Here is a 17168-nt window from a genome sequence, read left to right as displayed (position 1 = left end):
CCACGCTTGGTTTAACAAAAAAAAAAAAACAAGCTCTATTTCAGGGCAATTTCGAACACCTTACCTTGTAGCAATTTCGAAACCTCCTCCCTGGGTTTAACTCCGTCCACGCTGTCCTTTGTACCCACAGAATGTCACAGTGGCAATTTCATTCAGAAATCCCAACCGAAGCTGAGTTCGTCTGCACCGAGCCTTCGCGATAACTCCGACCACTCCGCCGTGTCGAACTCGACGACTCGTCTTCCATTGTTGAAAGTTTCTATCTCAGAAATTAGAAGAAGAAGAAGAAGAAGAAGAAGAAGAAGAAGAAGAAGAAGAAGAAGAAGAAGAAGAAGAAGAAGAAGAAGAAGAAGAAGAAGAATACACAAGAAGGTCACGCGATTTTGGAATTTTTTGGAGGTTTAGGATTCGAGTTTTAGTAGTATCGGTGTTTAGGGTTCATGTTTTGATTTTGGGAATTTCGAATGACAAACCCTTCTCTATTATATTTAGGGTTTTAAAATTATTTTATCACATTTAATTGAAACAAAGTAATTTATTTACTTATTAATAGACTTAGTATATAAGATAATGACACGTGTATCTCCGTTTATATACTAAAAGACTTAGTAATAACGGATGGAAAAATAGTAACGTTAGGTATTTTTGCCAAATAATAAAAAGATTGAGTATATAAGTCATGGTTTGATTAAACATTTGGTATTATTGCCACCATTTTCTCATTGAAAAACTCAAACCCAAAACTAAAGACAACCCTTATACTCTGTACATCTATAAAATCTTCGCACAGGATTATGTATGTTCGACTCCGATATGGCCGCAAAAACACGAAGGACCTCACCGAGGCTCACTTGTCGCATCGCCGCTGTTGTTCCATTGTGTGCGCGATTTTCAGCGCGACGATGAATCCTAACTCCATTTAATCGATCTTATATGCTCTGAACGCAAGATTGATTCTTCAATCTAGTTTCAATTTGGGGATTTTCTAAAACCACGAACAACAGGAATAAAAAGAATTCGTTTTTGTTTTCTTTTATTCACTTTAAATACTTTTTTTTTCATACAATTATTTGTTTCAAATAAATATAAGGAAAACAATATAACATACCCACGACACCAATGGCCACGAGTGGGGCAAAACATGAATTTTCCTTCTGTTGACCAATACGTGATGTCTACGTGGGTATTTTTCACCAAATTTAACACCATTTGTAACAGAAAGATTGCAAGTGAAAATTGGAATAAAAAAAATAACAAAACAGCAATTTTTGTCGGGGTTTGTCAAAAATATTATTAATTCAAAATTTCAAATAAAAATACTGGCTTTACTCGTATATTTATTTTTGTTACAACGCAAATAAAGCACATAGCCCGACGAATGAGAGATGATGGTTTAAAAAAAGCAAAGCTGAGGCGGAAGAAGGCAAGCAAAAGCAAAGCTGAAATAGCCAAAGCTCGGGTCTCTCGAATCTTCTTGTTGTTTATCTTCAACGACCACCATCGTTTCTTTACCCTCTGTAGCTATGCCCACCAACGACTCTTTCCAAGGTTCTCTCTTTTCTCACATTTACATTTATTATAGCTGTCATCTATGAAGAAGAGGTACAGCAAAGCTCGCGACTTTCGGTGATTAAATAACACTAGAGAAAAAAAGAAAATACAAAATGTGGCTTGATGGGTGTTGGGGGAATCAGGTGTTTGGAATTGCTACGTGTTCAAGAGCCGTTTACTAGAGTACGCTCAGAAGGTGGGATTGCGAAGCCCCGTTTACGAAACCGTAAAAGAAGGACCGTCCTGCGAGCCTTACTTTCGTTCTTCCGTGGCCGTGAACGGTGTCGCATACAACTCCCTCGCCGGATTTTACAACCGCAGGGCCGCCGAACAGTCCGCCGCCGAAGTCGCTCTCTTCGGCTTGGCCAAGTCCGGTCACCTTGACCAAACCATCTCTCTGCCGCTCGTAAGTTTCTCTATCATCAACTCAATTGCTTTTGCCTACTTTGTTTGGGGTTTACTTGAGATTCCTCTGGAACCTTCTTACAGGTGACCCGTATACGTAGCATATCACTTTTCTGATATGTCCTAGTGAATGAAAACCCCTATTCCATTTCCACCAACTAAATTTTATTTTCCAATGACATTTACTAAATTTATTCAAACGAACGGATATATTTGTTTACTTTAAGAAGTTTTTTCCAACGGTATGGTTTTGATGATTGAATCTTAATGATTACTTATGTCCTGGAACACGGTTCTTTTGTTGATGTTGTAACCTTTCAAAAAAGCCTAAAGAATGATCTTTATGGCTCTTCTCCTTCAATGTTAGTTGCAGCATTGCCTTCAGCTGTACTTTTCCATAAACCTAGAATTTACTCTCTCTTTCTTTCTTTCTTTCTTTTTTGGCTGTACTAGATTTTTCTCTCATTCGTTTATTTGGTTTCATTCTTTCCCATTGCATTCAAAATAGGCATCGGCTTTGGTTGTTATTAGTACGCTTCAATACGGCGGCTTTGGTTACTGATTTGCGTTGGTTCTTTTTCATTCTTTTGTGTGATTTACGCAATTGACTATTTGTGGTGCTTGTTGTTTTTCTTCCCTCAGCACGAAACTGGATTGTGCAAAAACATTGTTCAAGAGTATGCTCAGAAGATGAAGTACGCGATCCCGTCGTACGAATGCCAAATGGACGAGGCGCCGGGCCGCACTACCGCCTTTCAGTGCACTGTCGAGATCGGCGGAATCCGCTACATCGGCTCCTCGGCAGAGACCAAGAAAGAGGCCGAGATCCAAGCCGCCAGAACTGCGCTTCTCGCCATCCAGTCCTTCGAAGCCGAGTCTCGGGATAAACCTATCGAGACCACTCACCTCACTGTGATTCCCTGCAAGAAACGGCCGATCGCTGCAAAATCAGAGCAAACCCCACCACGGAAGGCGAAGAGAGCGAAAGCGAAGAGGAAACCTCTGGACGGGTCAAGAAGTTGGGTCGGCGTGTAGGTCTCGACTGAGAGATTCCCTGGTTGCCACGTCGGCGATCAGAGCAACGGTGGAAGTTTAGACCCGGTTTGTGGTGGGCCGAACGTTGAAAAGTCAACTGCTGCCATGGGTGAACTACTGGAGAGTGGTTCTGCTCTTGCTACAAATTTGATTAGTTAAGCTGAATAGAAACAAGTTTGCTAGAAATTTCATCTAAAAGATGTTTCATTTGTGCTTCGATGTTTAAAAAGGCGTAAACAGGAATCAGAGTTGATTTCCCTAATTGACGCGAGGTGTAAGCCTCGAGGCATATTAAGGCGTAAGCCTAGAACATAACATATACATACGCCAAAATCCACTTTCATAAATTTTTCATTAGTTCAAAACCACAGGGAAAAAAGTGTGGACTCATTAACTGTTCGAGAGAGAGTTGTTTAGAGAAGAAGCTCGCAAGCCTCTGAAGGAAGAAGTTTGCTAGCCAATGAAAAGAAGAATAAGGAAGAAGCCAGGGAAATCATACCAATATCACGAAAATATAAATAACGAAAGAAAAAATATGAAGACAATGAGAAAGAAGAAGAAAGACAAGAAGGCAGGCGTCGTCAAGCTCTCTCTCTCTCTCTCTCAACCAAATTACTAGAATTGAATATATATATATATATATATATATATATAAACAACATTAACTTTCACATTTTGGTTAAAAAAAAGAGGAAATTGCGGCAAAAAGACCCAATGTTTTCGGGTTATTACACTTATATACCCAACGTTTAAAATTGGTGGGTAAAGTACCCAAACCCAAGAAGTTACTACTCCGTTGGTACCTTGGACGTTAAAAATGAACGGAAGGCGACATGGCTGCATCTTAGAATACTTGTGAGAATTTTTTGTATATTAATTACCTAAAAAATCAAATAAAACATTGCAAAATACATTGTAAAAAAGAAAAGAAATGAATTAATAATCTCAACTCGAAAGAACAGAGTGTCGTTACAGATGAGAAACACGATGATCATTCAAAGCAATCTTCTCCGGCGATCGGTCTGTAAGCTGCGGAGAAATCTCCGGCGAACTTCCTGGCATACACCGAGTTCGCCACCGAAGCGACGGCGACGATGAGTGGAGTGTAGAGTCACGATCGCCCTGGCGCGGTGGTAGTCGCGATCGCCCTGGCGCGGTGGTAGTCGCCGTGGCCTCTGCACTTGACGGTGAAGTTCCCTCGGCTCTTGGAGTGTACGAAACATCCATGGGCGACCATTCCCGTGTGGATCGAGACCGCCATTTGAGCCAGCCACGTCCCCTGGAGGACCAACCTCGCCGCGCGGCCGAGCCTCGGGACGCCGGAGTCCGGCGACCTCAGCCCGAGCGCGGCGGAGACGACGCACACGGCGATTGGGACGAGGATGAGATCGTAGTACCGATTCTCGATCCCCGACGTGTCCTTCCTCTGGAGGTAGAAGAGAAGAAATTCCTCCGCGAACGCGAAGAGCGCGATCGAGTCGATTAGAAGCGACGGGAGGGGAATCGACTCCGACGATTTGGAGAGGATTCCGGCGACGCTGTGGAGGAGGAACAGAGACGCCACGGCTAGGGTTTGGAGCTGGAGAGCCGAGCCGATTCGGTCGCCGGAGTTGACGGCGTCGAAGAAGGAGACGAGCGAGTCGAGGACGGCGAGCGATGAGAGCGGGGACGCCAATATGAGCGACGGAGTCAGAGAAGAAGAAGAGGAATGTGGAGATCGGTTAGGGTTCGATACCGGCGGCGAGAGTGAAGAATCCCATTTCTTTTCTTTTTTACAAGGTATTTTGCAATGTTTTATTTGATTTTTTAGGTAATTAATATACCAAAAATTCTCACAAGTATTCTAAGATGCAGCCACGTCGCCTTCCGTTCATTTTTAACGTCCAAGGTACCAACGGAGTAGTAACTTCTTGGGTTTGGGTACTTTACCCACCAATTTTAAACGTTGGGTACATAAGTGTAATAACCCGAAAACATTGGGTCTTTTTGCCGTCATTTCCTCTAAAAAAACATTACAATGACCATTATTAGTGCCCCTTTCCCGAATCATTATCATCACATACATAAATTTAAGGTATACCTCTCCTGTCTCATTTGTTAACCAAGGGTATAAATTTGACATTTATGAAAACCAAAGGTACAAACTTAGCATTTTACTTAAACTCACAGTATATGTCAATATATCTGTTATATTTCCTAGTTAGTGTGGAACGTTTGACATGCACTTGTGTCTTGAAAAGAATAATTCATACCATCTGTTTGACTAAAATGACGAAATTATACTCTGAAATAGATACAGTGTCACAAATCTCTCTTTCATTGGTATTAACTCTTATATAAGAAAAACAAATCAAATTCAAACCAGTACCCTAACTTCTAAATTCTCAATTTTGAAATAAAAATAGCCTTAAATTGAAATTAAATAATAAAATTCATACATCCCAAGAGATTCATTCCGTGTTCAAATTGCAACTCGATATCCTGGATTCTCTGTTAGAATTTGTGATTTTGATGACTATCAACTGTCAATTTTTACTTATTTGCCTCTTTCTGTGTTCTTCACGATTAAGAGACTGTTGTTTATCTTTTAGTTTTTAAATAAATTATATATATTACGCGAATGAATAAAGATAATTGGTGTTTACATATAAATATTATAGTCAATGTCAATTAAAAGTCAATAAAAATTCAATAAAAAAATATTTATAGCACTGTAGTCTATTTCAAGATATAATTTCGTTATTTTAGTTAAACAGAGGATATGAACTCGACATTTTTTAAAACCAAAAGTTAAAACAAGTATATATGTGTCATTTTCCTAATTCAACGACAATAAAAAAGACTCCGCTCCATAAAAACACTCCATGACCTATATCACCAAAATACTTCACAAAGATACACAAAAATAATCTTTAGCAAGTACAATTTACAAATACAATGAGAATTAATTTAATACATCTAAAACAAACAAATAAATATCACCAACGCCTTGATGCAATGCAACCACAGTTTCATATTCTACAGTTAGCAGCTGCAGAAGAAAAGGGAACGACATCAATGCCCAATAAAATAGGTCATGACTTAGATTTCGTAAAAGAATGTCAATCAAGACAAGTGTTTGTGCATAGTTTTGTTTAGAAGCAATAAAATAAATGCATAAACGAAGCAGAGGAGATTAAAAAGGAGAAAAACTCACTGCAAAACACAAATTGATTGAGATCAAGAGTCACTCGACCCTGTTTAGCCGTATCGAATGATTCGAACATATTTCTGCAACAAACAAAATTGTCAAACATAGTAAAAGTTTCTCACCACACGAAAGAGAATGAAATTCAAGATTTTACTATAACTAGTACCAGTACTAATGCTAAGAAAAATCGACTGTGATTCAAATTTCCAAGATAAGTATTTTCCAATCGAGTCCAAAGGAAACTTACCGAGCCGACTGTAAAAATATACAGAGAGAGATGAAGTCATCTAATCGGAACCTTCCATTCTTCTTTTGGTCAAAACTCTGCATAACACGAGAAAATTACTAGCCACAAACTGAATACTAAACGAAAAAACACATCTCACCACCTGAAAGTCTATGATATGAAACTTACTAGTATTAATGGAAAATACAATACAATGTGATACAAATTAGAATTTAAAGGACTATCGCAAACTTCGCTCTCTCCCAAGGAATCACATCCTTTCACTCACTCTCACACTATTTTCGTTCACATTAATCCTATCTATATGTAACTAGCATATTACTAATATTATAACAAAGTCTTAAGCTAATAGTTAAAGTACACAAAATGAAAAACCTGACGATCCAATCTAAGCGCGAGTTTACACCAAAGAAATTATACCCAATTCTTGCTAAAATACTGATACAAGGAAAGAAGGAAAAGCAGGCTTTATATTCCCTAAGAATGAAACTATGAAAGTAAACCATAACTTAGCATAGATACGATATATATACCTCACACACGGTGTAAAAAGCAGGGGAATCCAATGAGAAGCCAATTTTGTTCAATGACTGTAGCCAAAATTGATCAAATTGAAGTTATTGTATAATGAACAGACTTCACTGTCGTTGAAAGCAGAGAAAATCAGAAACCCAAACAGTTGATTTACCTCATACACATCATCGGTAACGAGATAACCACGACCCCTATTAACAAAAATGAAAATGTGTTTTCCAAATGTATGAGCAAAACATTGTTATGCAAAAAAACTGAGAGTAAAAATGACTGCTAATCAGTTTTTTGTTTCCCATGTTAAGTAGGGATTAGGGAAATCTTTTTACAAAGTCAAAATTTCAACTGTTTGTAAATTGAAGTCACACTATGAAAAATTAATTTCTAGCATAAACGAATTCATGGAGCTCTGAAAAACTAGAGAATATTAACCTTTCACGGTCCGAAAATGCTTGTTGAACCTGTAAGAGAAACAATTTTCAGTACCGACATCATTAGTATTAAAAAAACAACTGAATTAAGAAAATTGAAGAGATCGTAACCTTGAGAAGGAACTTGTTAAGAGCAGCGAACTCTGCAAAGAACACAATTGTTATACACAATACTATATTCAAAATTTTGCTAAAAAAACAAAAAACTAAATTGAAATCAAACACAATTACGAACTTTGAATAAATCATGAATAATAAACAGCTATACCTTCAAAGCTCATTGTTCCGTTTCTGTCAAAATCATACATTCTAGAGAAGAATAAAAAATGAAATTGTCAGGATCGTAATTTATCTAATTCAAAAAACAGTGACACAGATATGAAAGAGAAGATACAATTCGAACAAACCTGATCATTTGCTGAACCACAGAGATGGGAAATTCTAGGTTCCCAACAGCAAGAGCTTTCTGCACATGAGAAAGCATAGGTTACGGGCATATGTATATACGTATACACATATCTGCACAAGGAGAGACGGGACAAACCTTGAGCTGCGAAGTAGTAATGTTTCCGGTTTTGTCTGAGTCAACTCGGTCGAACCAGTCTCTTAGAATTTCCGTGTTCGGATTCGCCATTTCCAACACTCAAAGGTCCTCTGACTCTCTCTCTCTCTTCTCTCTCTCTCTCTGGTCAGAATTCTCAATTTTCGCTTGCTAACAGTAAATTGATTTAAGACTACATAAACGCTGTCGTTTCGTCGTTGACCTCTTTCCGTGTCCACGAAGCCACGTCGTTTATGCATTTTGAAGCAACCAATTTGATCTCTCTCTATGAAATGAATGAAGTTCATGACTATTTATCCTGATTAAAGGAAAAATCTTTGAGTAAACAAGGGAATAAACTTACTTGTTCTATTTGGTTAGTCTACAAAATTGATAAGCTTTCTCTAATCTCTTTTTACCTTCTCTTTTTTTTTTTTGGGTCTAATTCACAAATGAAAAGTTATTAACTACCATATTTTTATTCCGTCATAATAATCACATATCATACATCTAAAAAAGACATACAAGAAAGGAAAAAAAATTAAAAGAGTTAGACTTGGAATCAAATGAACAACAAGGGACTCTTTTCCATATCATATAAGAAATAAACCAACATGCTCGTATCTCTTCATTTCTTTTTTTACTATTCCTTTGCTCTTTTCCTAGCCAAGAACCTTTCCTTTGCCGCAGCCACAGCGTCTTCGCTTCTCTTATGGTGGTTGATTGGAGGCTTTGGTTGCTCCGCCGGAAGATTCTCCGGCACTGTCGGACTTGGCTCGGCGGAGATTATCTTTCTAGGGGAGGTTTCGTTTCGGAGCTCCTCTCTCGAGGGTAATGGCTCGGAATCTCTAGGCGGGTTCGAGTCGGAATCCAAGTCCTTTTGGGGTCGCTTCTTATCCGATGTCTCTGCAGATTCTTCTCTGACTAAGCCCGGGGTCGTCTCTGGCTCCACCGGTTTCTTTGGTTCAACGTCTTTGGCTCCGAAAGCAACATTTTTTCCGAGGTTGAAGTAGAAATCGCTCAGATCAGTCTTCTTCGTAACCTTAACGACACACCCAGAACATAAAAGCAAAAGAAAAAAAAACATTATGAGCATGTTCATCACTATAACCAATAATGATAATTATAAAAATAAAAATAAATTTTTTAAAAAAAAACCATACTTGAGTCTACGGATTCACTCAAAAATCTATCGAAATCCTTTGTAAAGTGTCGTGGGCTTAGCTAAATAAATCGGTTGAACAGAAGGAAAAAAAAATGAAATCAACACCAAAGGCCTACCAATGACCAAACAGCGTGGTTCCCCCGACAAACTAGACTTTGTTTTCATTTCTCCCTTGTCCCGCCTTTGGCTTTTTTGTCACGTAACAAATTTAGTGTTTTTATTATTTAGGATGTAATTTCAGTTTTCGTAATCCTTATGCCCTTTACGATGTAATTTCTGTTTTCGTATTCCTCCAAAACGTCTTATACTACGAATAATCCTTTATGGTTAATCTATGATAAAAATAAAAATAAAAAAGGCGATATACATACATCGTCTTTTTCTTCCCGAAGTTGTCGCAGACGTTCTTCCTCTATCCATTTGGCTTGCTCAGCAAGTTTCCTTTTGTAAGCGCCGGTGACAAATTTGTCCTTACCCGAGTACAGGTGATCCTCTTGGCTTCTCTCTTTAGCCAATTTCCTTTCATACACTATCTCTTGCTCTTTCTGCCGTTTCTCTGCCTTGTTAAGAAGGTTCTGAATATATTTCGGCTATACAAAAAAAATAATGGAGCTCAGATAAATATCAAATTTGAAACCGTCGAGACCATTAACAACAACGAAACCAACTATAAACACTAGAACATCATGTCTCAAGAGTACCTTCCTTTCTTCACGATCTATTGCTTTTGGTTTAACAGTTTTCGACTTCATTTCGTCATAAACGCCATCATAATCGAACACCGATGGGTCTTCTTCCAGGGCCTTTCTCTGTTGCTCCTCGATCTTCGAAAATCAATGACAGAAAGGAGAAATAAACATCAACAAAGTAATGGACTACGACCAAAGAAACACCGTTTCGCAAAGATAAGAAGAGGAGAAAGTAATATACTTACATCCCTGAGAGACTTGTTTTTCACAGCGTGCCGAGAAATTTCTTTCTCAATGTTGTCGTCGTCGTCGTCATTTCCGAACCCCAAAATCTTGGGAAGCGGAGGCTTTGCAGGCTGTTTCTTTTGCTGTGGTCGGAGATTCAAACCATACTTGCTCATGATCTCTCTCTCTCTCTCTCTTTCTAGACCCAAAAACACTGAACAACCAGAGCAAAAAAAGACGCGAAGTATATAATCTGTATCAAAGTGTTTTAATCAGGATGAACAATAAATGCCAAGAGAGCCGGTGTGGAATCCCAAAACAAAAATAAATCGTAGAGCTAAACAAAGAAAATATAGTCGCTTAATAATAAAATAATTATTATTCAAATAGAATAAAATTGATAACTTAAGTAATCAGAAGCAGTAAATTCTTGAGAACTATCCATGCCTGGGAAACTTAGATTACAGTGTTCGACTGCCACTCCAAAGAACATCAGATTACTGTGTTGTTCTATCCTTAACATAACTTATTTAAATTCTTCGAAACATTCCATGTCAAGCGTACACTACATTCCATTGTGTCTTTTTAAGTTAATCAATCTTAATATCTAAATTTAGCTATCTTATATCTCCAAGGCCCCAAAATAAAATTACTCAGAGCTCACCAACGTTTAAGATAACAAAAAACAATACTTAATTTTAGCATTTCACGTTGTTCAGTTCTGAAAAATTGAATTTCAAGCTTCACCGAACAACAAAACACCCACAAGCAAAGACTTCAAAGGCAAACCAACAGAAGAAGACATTGGTGGAAAACTGAATTGAACTTAAAAAGGCGAGAGTTTCGAATCATAAGCATAACGATCAGTCAAAATCTGGCACTAACAACTCAAAATTCTATAATCAGAAAGATACCAACAACTGATGGCAACTGATTTGAATCACTTTGTTGTATAATTTCGTTTCCTCGTCAGCATATTATCAAACACTTGGTGGCCCGAACTTGAAGAGCAATATCGAAAATTTAGTACTAAAAAAATGGCTGCCATATATGGTGAAACCAAAAGAAATTTAGAAAAAGGGAAAAGAATCAGAGAAAATTAATTGATAAAATTCCATTATGGCGAAACCAAAAGAAATTTATAAAAAGGGAAAAGAATCAGAGAAAATTAATAGATAAAATCCCAGGAAGCTCATAATTCTAAATTCTTAAAGCAAATTATGTCTTTCCTAAGTTTGATCGCTCGAGTGTGAAATTAAATCACAATATTCACGGTCTATAAACTAACCCAACAAATCTTACATTTACAAAATCCTAACTTAACTCAAAAGCATGATTTTTTTTTTTAAATATTGCGCAGAAAAACGGTGAATTTGAGTCTCTAACTCTACGAGAGGAACATAAATCGACTGAAATCAGTGAAAGTATATTCTGGAAGAAAAAAAAAAAACTCACGGTTTGATCGGCGCCGGCGAGCGAGGTTGATTTGTTGTCGACCGTGTCTTAGTTTGTCGAACAGAGAATCGGTTATACCCGAAGAAACACGGGCTCTTTGAGCATTGGGCTCATTTTAAAGTTGGGCTTTCAATATTAGCTAAACCTTGTAAGCCTATTACCGCCAAAACGCTAATGCTTAAAATTGCCCGTGAAAATCACAGACTTTTCAAACGTATTCCAAAAATATAAAAAAAATTATTTTAATCTCTTAAATATCTGTATTCAAACCGTAAAAAAATATTTTTTCTTAATGTTAACGATTTTTGTTTAAAAAATATTGTTACAATTTCACTTAGATTAATGATCATTTACAATTCGAATTCGAATTCAAAAAATCATTTTTTATAAAAATGGGTACTTTTAAAATAGGGTAAACTAGCAACGTAGCCATTTTGAAACATGGTTTCTGGAATCTAGCCAACGTTTGGTAAATTTTGCAATCTAGTCATTTACTGAAATTTACGGATAAAAAATACCTAATTTACCATTTTCTTATACTTATTTGATCAAAGCACTAGCCCACGTTTGACCGGTTTGAATTGTATACATCTAATTAATTTCAGATTTTTTTCGCAATTTAATTGGATATTTAGCTAATTTAATAGGAGATTCGGTGATGTAATTAAAAAATAAAGCTAATATTTATTTATTGAATAAGTCAAAGTCAAACACGTCAATGAATACACGGGATTAGTCATGAACCGTTCAAAATTTGAAAATAAATTTGGAAAAGAAAAAAGAAATTTGTTTATTTGATATTATGTGTGTGAATCCGGTAATGCAATAAATGCACAAAATATTTACCATAATTAACAGAAATTAACAAATCAGCGGAGATTAACAAAAATTTACAAACATTTACACTGTATTTGCTTACACGGCTATAATGTTCATTAAAGAAATAAACGCTCAATAACCAACTTTGCCAAATATAAAAAAAATTTAAAATTCGAAATATAAACTGAATATAACAAATTCGGCTACAAACCCAAGTTTCAAAACGTGGGCTAGTATTTTTGAAACCAAACCAAGGCTAATATAACAAATACCATCTTACATAAATATGACATGTCATCAAATTTGGCTAGATTCGTAAATTAAACGAAACGTTGGCTAGATTACAATTGCAACGTTTGATGTGGCTTAGATCGACTAATTTTTCTTTAAAATAAGCATTGAGAAGTAAACATGGATTTCACATTTTTTAGAAGTAAACAAGATTAAATGTGGGGATGAAAATTGGTCTAACAGAAATCGGTTTAATCCTTCGGCGGGTCCCCTTCCATTTAAGACTATACAAAAATGAACCGAAAATCAAATAAAACCGATAATCGAACCGATCCAAAAAAAAAAATCAGTGCCATATCATATAACCGAAATCCGGATTTGGATAACAGGACGTATGATATTATATCGCCAATATTTATCCAGTTTTAGAACCACAGAGGCTATACGAGAGCAAAAGATAGATAAGAAAAAGAACTTTAACCTTGAGAAAATTATAGAAAGAAAAGAGGAAATTTGAAGGACTTTTATTCATTGTAATATTTCATTAGTGAAATAACTCTCTAAATAGGGCGTATGATATTATTTTGGTTCAAATTTAGGAAAAACTTACCGTTTTAATTTATCCAGAGTTTAAAACCATTGCAACTATATGAGAACAAAAGATGGGAAAAAGTTGTAACCTTGAAAGAAAATTATATAGAGAATTATCGCTATGTGAGCTTGTAATCGCTATAATATTTTATTAGTAAAATCACTCTTTAAATAAGACGTATGATATTATTCAAAAAAAATAAAAATAAAAAAAATAAAAATAAGACGTATGATATTATTTTTGTTCAAATTTTTGAAAAAAATTATCGTCAATAATTTATACTAAATTTAAAATCATGGAGGCTATATATTATATTAGTATACCCTCTCAATATTTCATTAGTGATATAACTCTCTAAATAGGGCGTATGATATTATTTCAGTTCAAATTTAGGAAAACTTACCGTTTTAATTTAGGATTAGGAAAATAGCCAATTTAAACATTTGACATTGCTAAATAGTCAATGTTTGATAAATATTAAATAAATAGTCATTTTCATGTATTTACATACGCAAATTTTAAATAAATAGCCATCATTATAAAGAGAAAAGAAGAATTTTATAAACTTGTAATCGCTATGATATATTATTAGTAAAATCACTCTTTAAATAATACGTATGATATTGTTTTAGTTCATATTTTAGAAAGAAAAAAAATTATCGTAAATAATTTATCCTATATTTAAAACCACGGAGGCTATATATTATATATAATGTCATATTTCACATTTGAGTTATGAAAAAAAAATAAAAAATGTCATATTCGATCATTTTTGTTACAAATATAGTTCGATGAGATATGTATGCAAACAAACGCAGCGCTAACATCTACACAGCATTATTAAACAAACAATAATAAACATACAAAACGTATACATTAAAAGTCGGTTTTGTATATAACATAGACCAATAATTCTTACATAAAGACACCACTGAAAATTAACATATCTCACCAAAGCTATGCAACTTAAGTTGCACTATTGACAGGAGACAAAGGAGAAAAGAGAGAGGTCATAGAAGAGATAACCAAACTCAAGATCTCACAGAATTCTTTGCTGTTCCCTCATACAACTCGAGGTCATAGGAGAATAAAATGGGCGGGCTCAGATTTTGCAGCGAAGCCGAATTTTCGAGTGTTGTACTTTCTGTACACTCCACTCAGCTTGTTCTTCCCAGCACTGTGGTGATAAGAAACCATCATCCTTGAGCACTCTCTGCAACAACACAACAAGATGAAAAATAATTTATATATATATATTTAGAACTAGCTAAACTATTACATGTTCTTTGTCAAATCCCAAAACAAGAAATAAAAAGGAGACACTCACAAGAGTTGGTGTTCTGAATAATTGGTGTACCACTGTGTGGTCTTGCTCCAATGGCTAGACCTTGAGAGACTACACTGAGCTGTGTAGATCGCCGCGGCAGCGAGAAGAGACGGAGAATATTTGAGCATTTCGCTCTCCACCAAGCACAGCTCGATTATGAAGTGCGACAACACTTCAATCTGAAAAATTTTAATTCAAAATTAATCAAGATTGGGTTTCAAAAAAAAAAAAAAAAAAAATTTGAGAAACTAATCTACATAAATAATTTTATTGAATACATTTTTGTTTGATTGAGCTGCCTTGAGAAACCTCTTCATGAACACAAACTGAGTAGGCAGAGACAAGTTGAATTGCAATGTGTTGACCATTAATTTTTCCTGTACCATAAAAAAATATAAAATAAAAAAAAACTAATCTTTAGAGAATAGTTATCGAAGATAAATTTTTATTTATTTAGTATGAATGTTACCATGTCTAGAACGTCTTGTCTCGTGTATGCCTTGTCGGTAATGACGACAAAGTCCTCGACAACAGGGACGGAGACTTCCTCGTACTTGCAGGCCAATAGCATCGCCGTGACTCCGACCAATTGGAGCTTCTTTCGGACCACCACTTGGCGCTCTAAGAACCGGTCAATGAGGTTGACCGTCAGGAATAAGGTCTCTTCCATTAGCTCAAACTTGTGGTGAACCTACGAAATGAAAATCATATTCAAACAAAACGAAGGATTATAAATTTGCGGTGAAAGAAACCGTGATTTGTAAAACGTAATTTAAAGAGGGCAAAAATGTCTCTTGCCTCGATAAGCCAGTCGATCAGGATTGCTCGCATTTTCTCGTTGATTTCCGGCTGATGAGCCATGTAGTTTGGTGATACACAACTAAGCCCCTGGGAATTAAACAAAAAATTACGAGCTCATTATCAATGATAGGACAAAGAAAAAGAAGAATGCCTATTTTTTCTTCTTTTCAATATGGATGGCTTGCCTCGGTTTTCTTGTAATGATCATAAATGTCGGCGACATAATCAACCACGGAAAGTGGGTCTTTAAGGCTGTCGTTATCGATGTCAAAAACCGGCTCTTCTTCTTCAACGTCTTCCATTTCAATCTCTTCCTACAGAATTTTCCAGCCCAAATGTCACTAGAGAAATTAAAACCGCAATAACAAAATCTGGAACATATTGCAATTTTTGGATAGAGCCCTTTAAGGCATGTATATCGTACCACTTGATCGAAATCGTCAAGAATCGCTTCGGTGTACTTGACAAACATAGGTACCGAGACATCTCTTGTACAATCCTCTAAATCTTCCATTTCAACGGTCTCATAGTTCTCGATTCCGCTACGCTTTGCACTGATCAAAGCCTTTTTTTGCAGCAAAATAAAATAATCACAGATAATTAGATTCCAATTGCTAAAATAATGAAGGAAAATTTAAATAATTATAATAAAAAAGATTGGAAATTTTACATGATCAGAAGTGTTCTGAAGGGTTTGCTGAGCAGCAAAATTCCTATACAGATTAACACCAACGATATGACTTTCAAAGCTGGAAATTGTAATTAGAAAGTAAGAAAAGATATGACAATTTTTTCCAGGGTAAGAATTTTCAATTCTCAGACCTTGTGACTGGTCTATGTGTCAAGGTTGATGACGAATTCTTCTTAGCGCCCAAGATCGTATCTTTCCTGAGTATCGTCAACATATAATTCACTCATGATTTACCCAGAAAAAACACGCACGCACACACAATTTTAAAACGAACAAAAAATTCCAGACATACTCCAAAAGTTGTCTTTTGTTGACAACACAAGGTCTGAGAGCAACTTCGATGACGTTGGGATCGATTTTGCTCAGCGCTCTCCGGAGATTATTATTATCGTCCTTGCCAAACTTAAATCCTGGGCCTTCTTTAAAAACAAAAATCCCCAAATAAAGATCGATATATTCTATTTATACCCAAAAAGAAGAAGAAGAAGACAAATTTAATGCAAACCTTGGAGATTCAAAGGGTTTGTAATTACGGTGTCCGTACAGATATCCGTCAATGGGTTCATCGTGATAGTTTTTTTCTTCGTCAGTCACCTTAAAAGAAACCAGATGATTAATATGCTAAGAAAATGAAAAAGAAGACCAAACGCCCATTAAAGAAGAAGAAGAAGAAGAAAGATCATTAGCGATTGAAAAAAGACGATTTGTGAAGACTCAGCTTCAGGACTTAATAAAAGCTTAAACCCACCTTTAGTGTTTGCGCTCTCTCTCTCTCTCTCTCAATGATCGGACATACCTTTCTTGTTGTTGGGTTCTTTTTTTTTTGTTTTGAAAGTAACGGCTACTAAAGAAGAAAAAAAAGGTAGCGATGGTTCGTCTTAACGGCTAGTTTTACCCCTCGCGCATGTTGACGTGTTCATGAACTTCATGGTGGTTCAAATAACAGAAACCTCAATCTTCTTTGTTTTTTGTTGTTTTTTTTTTTTTTTTAAACAATACTCTTCTTAGCCTTTAGGAATAAAATTATGATACATATAAAAATAAATTGATTTATGTCGGATAAACTTGCATTAATAATGTGGGGACATGAAAAAGTGATTTTTTTTTAATTAAGAGAGCGACACTAGAGAGAAAACAATATACCAAAGATACTTTATTTACATAAAAAAAATGCAGTTCCAGTCGATAGCAAATAAAATGTGGAAAATTGGAAGGGATTAATTTTGCTCGGATGTATTGTTC

General features: G+C 36.0%; 5 protein-coding genes across 6 annotated transcripts; 1 reads left to right on the top strand and 4 right to left on the bottom strand.

Annotated features, from left to right (window-relative positions):
• Positions 1 to 1347: 1347 nt before the first annotated feature.
• On the top strand, positions 1348 to 3584 carry LOC149389436 (double-stranded RNA-binding protein 1-like). Its single transcript, XM_089623878.1, has 3 exons — positions 1348 to 1548; positions 1695 to 1957; positions 2599 to 3584. Exons 1-3 carry the CDS (start codon positions 1524 to 1526, stop codon positions 2989 to 2991), a joined length of 681 nt encoding a protein of 226 aa, XP_089480004.1. The 5' UTR covers positions 1348 to 1523; the 3' UTR covers positions 2992 to 3584.
• Positions 3585 to 4102: 518 nt separating this feature from the next.
• LOC149389435 (uncharacterized) lies at positions 4103 to 5085 on the bottom strand. The gene is made up of 3 exons (XM_089622624.1): positions 5072 to 5085; positions 4925 to 4992; positions 4103 to 4758 (listed from the first exon to the last, which is right to left on the bottom strand). Exons 1-3 carry the CDS (start codon positions 5083 to 5085, stop codon positions 4103 to 4105), a joined length of 738 nt encoding a protein of 245 aa, XP_089478750.1.
• A 734-nt stretch (positions 5086 to 5819) lies between these two features.
• Positions 5820 to 8128, bottom strand: LOC149389434 (uncharacterized). The gene is made up of 10 exons (XM_089623676.1): positions 7935 to 8128; positions 7798 to 7856; positions 7659 to 7699; positions 7502 to 7533; positions 7392 to 7420; positions 7117 to 7153; positions 6962 to 7018; positions 6429 to 6505; positions 6188 to 6261; positions 5820 to 6022 (listed from the first exon to the last, which is right to left on the bottom strand). The coding sequence occupies exons 1-10, from the start codon at positions 8022 to 8024 to the stop codon at positions 6003 to 6005; spliced, it is 516 nt and encodes a 171-aa protein (XP_089479802.1). The 5' UTR covers positions 8025 to 8128; the 3' UTR covers positions 5820 to 6002.
• Positions 8129 to 8339: 211 nt separating this feature from the next.
• On the bottom strand, positions 8340 to 11565 carry LOC149389433 (uncharacterized). Of its 2 annotated transcripts, none has more exons than XM_089624649.1 (5): positions 11466 to 11565; positions 10031 to 10224; positions 9798 to 9920; positions 9468 to 9686; positions 8340 to 8973 (listed from the first exon to the last, which is right to left on the bottom strand). In XM_089624649.1, exons 2-5 carry the CDS (start codon positions 10184 to 10186, stop codon positions 8575 to 8577), a joined length of 897 nt encoding a protein of 298 aa, XP_089480775.1. In that variant the 5' UTR covers positions 10187 to 10224; positions 11466 to 11565; the 3' UTR covers positions 8340 to 8574. The 2 variants fall into 2 exon arrangements, with proteins under 2 accessions (XP_089480775.1, XP_089480776.1); XM_089624650.1 differs by lacking the exon at positions 11466 to 11565 and adding an exon at positions 10925 to 11029.
• Positions 11566 to 13868: 2303 nt separating this feature from the next.
• LOC149389432 (G2/mitotic-specific cyclin-2-like) lies at positions 13869 to 16912 on the bottom strand. Its single transcript, XM_089624232.1, has 12 exons — positions 16675 to 16912; positions 16432 to 16520; positions 16219 to 16345; positions 16058 to 16123; positions 15906 to 15948; positions 15660 to 15800; positions 15421 to 15549; positions 15233 to 15322; positions 14904 to 15125; positions 14713 to 14811; positions 14435 to 14613; positions 13869 to 14320 (listed from the first exon to the last, which is right to left on the bottom strand). The coding sequence occupies exons 2-12, from the start codon at positions 16490 to 16492 to the stop codon at positions 14185 to 14187; spliced, it is 1293 nt and encodes a 430-aa protein (XP_089480358.1). The 5' UTR covers positions 16493 to 16520; positions 16675 to 16912; the 3' UTR covers positions 13869 to 14184.
• Positions 16913 to 17168: the final 256 nt, after the last annotated feature.

Source organism: Urtica dioica, chromosome 8, assembly GCF_054948205.1.
Source record: "Urtica dioica subsp. dioica isolate 48M chromosome 8, U.dioica_male_clone48M_v1_H2, whole genome shotgun sequence".
In the NCBI taxonomy this organism is placed as follows: Eukaryota; Viridiplantae; Streptophyta; class Magnoliopsida; order Rosales; family Urticaceae; genus Urtica; species Urtica dioica.
This window is presented reverse-complemented; position numbering and strand designations above follow the sequence as displayed.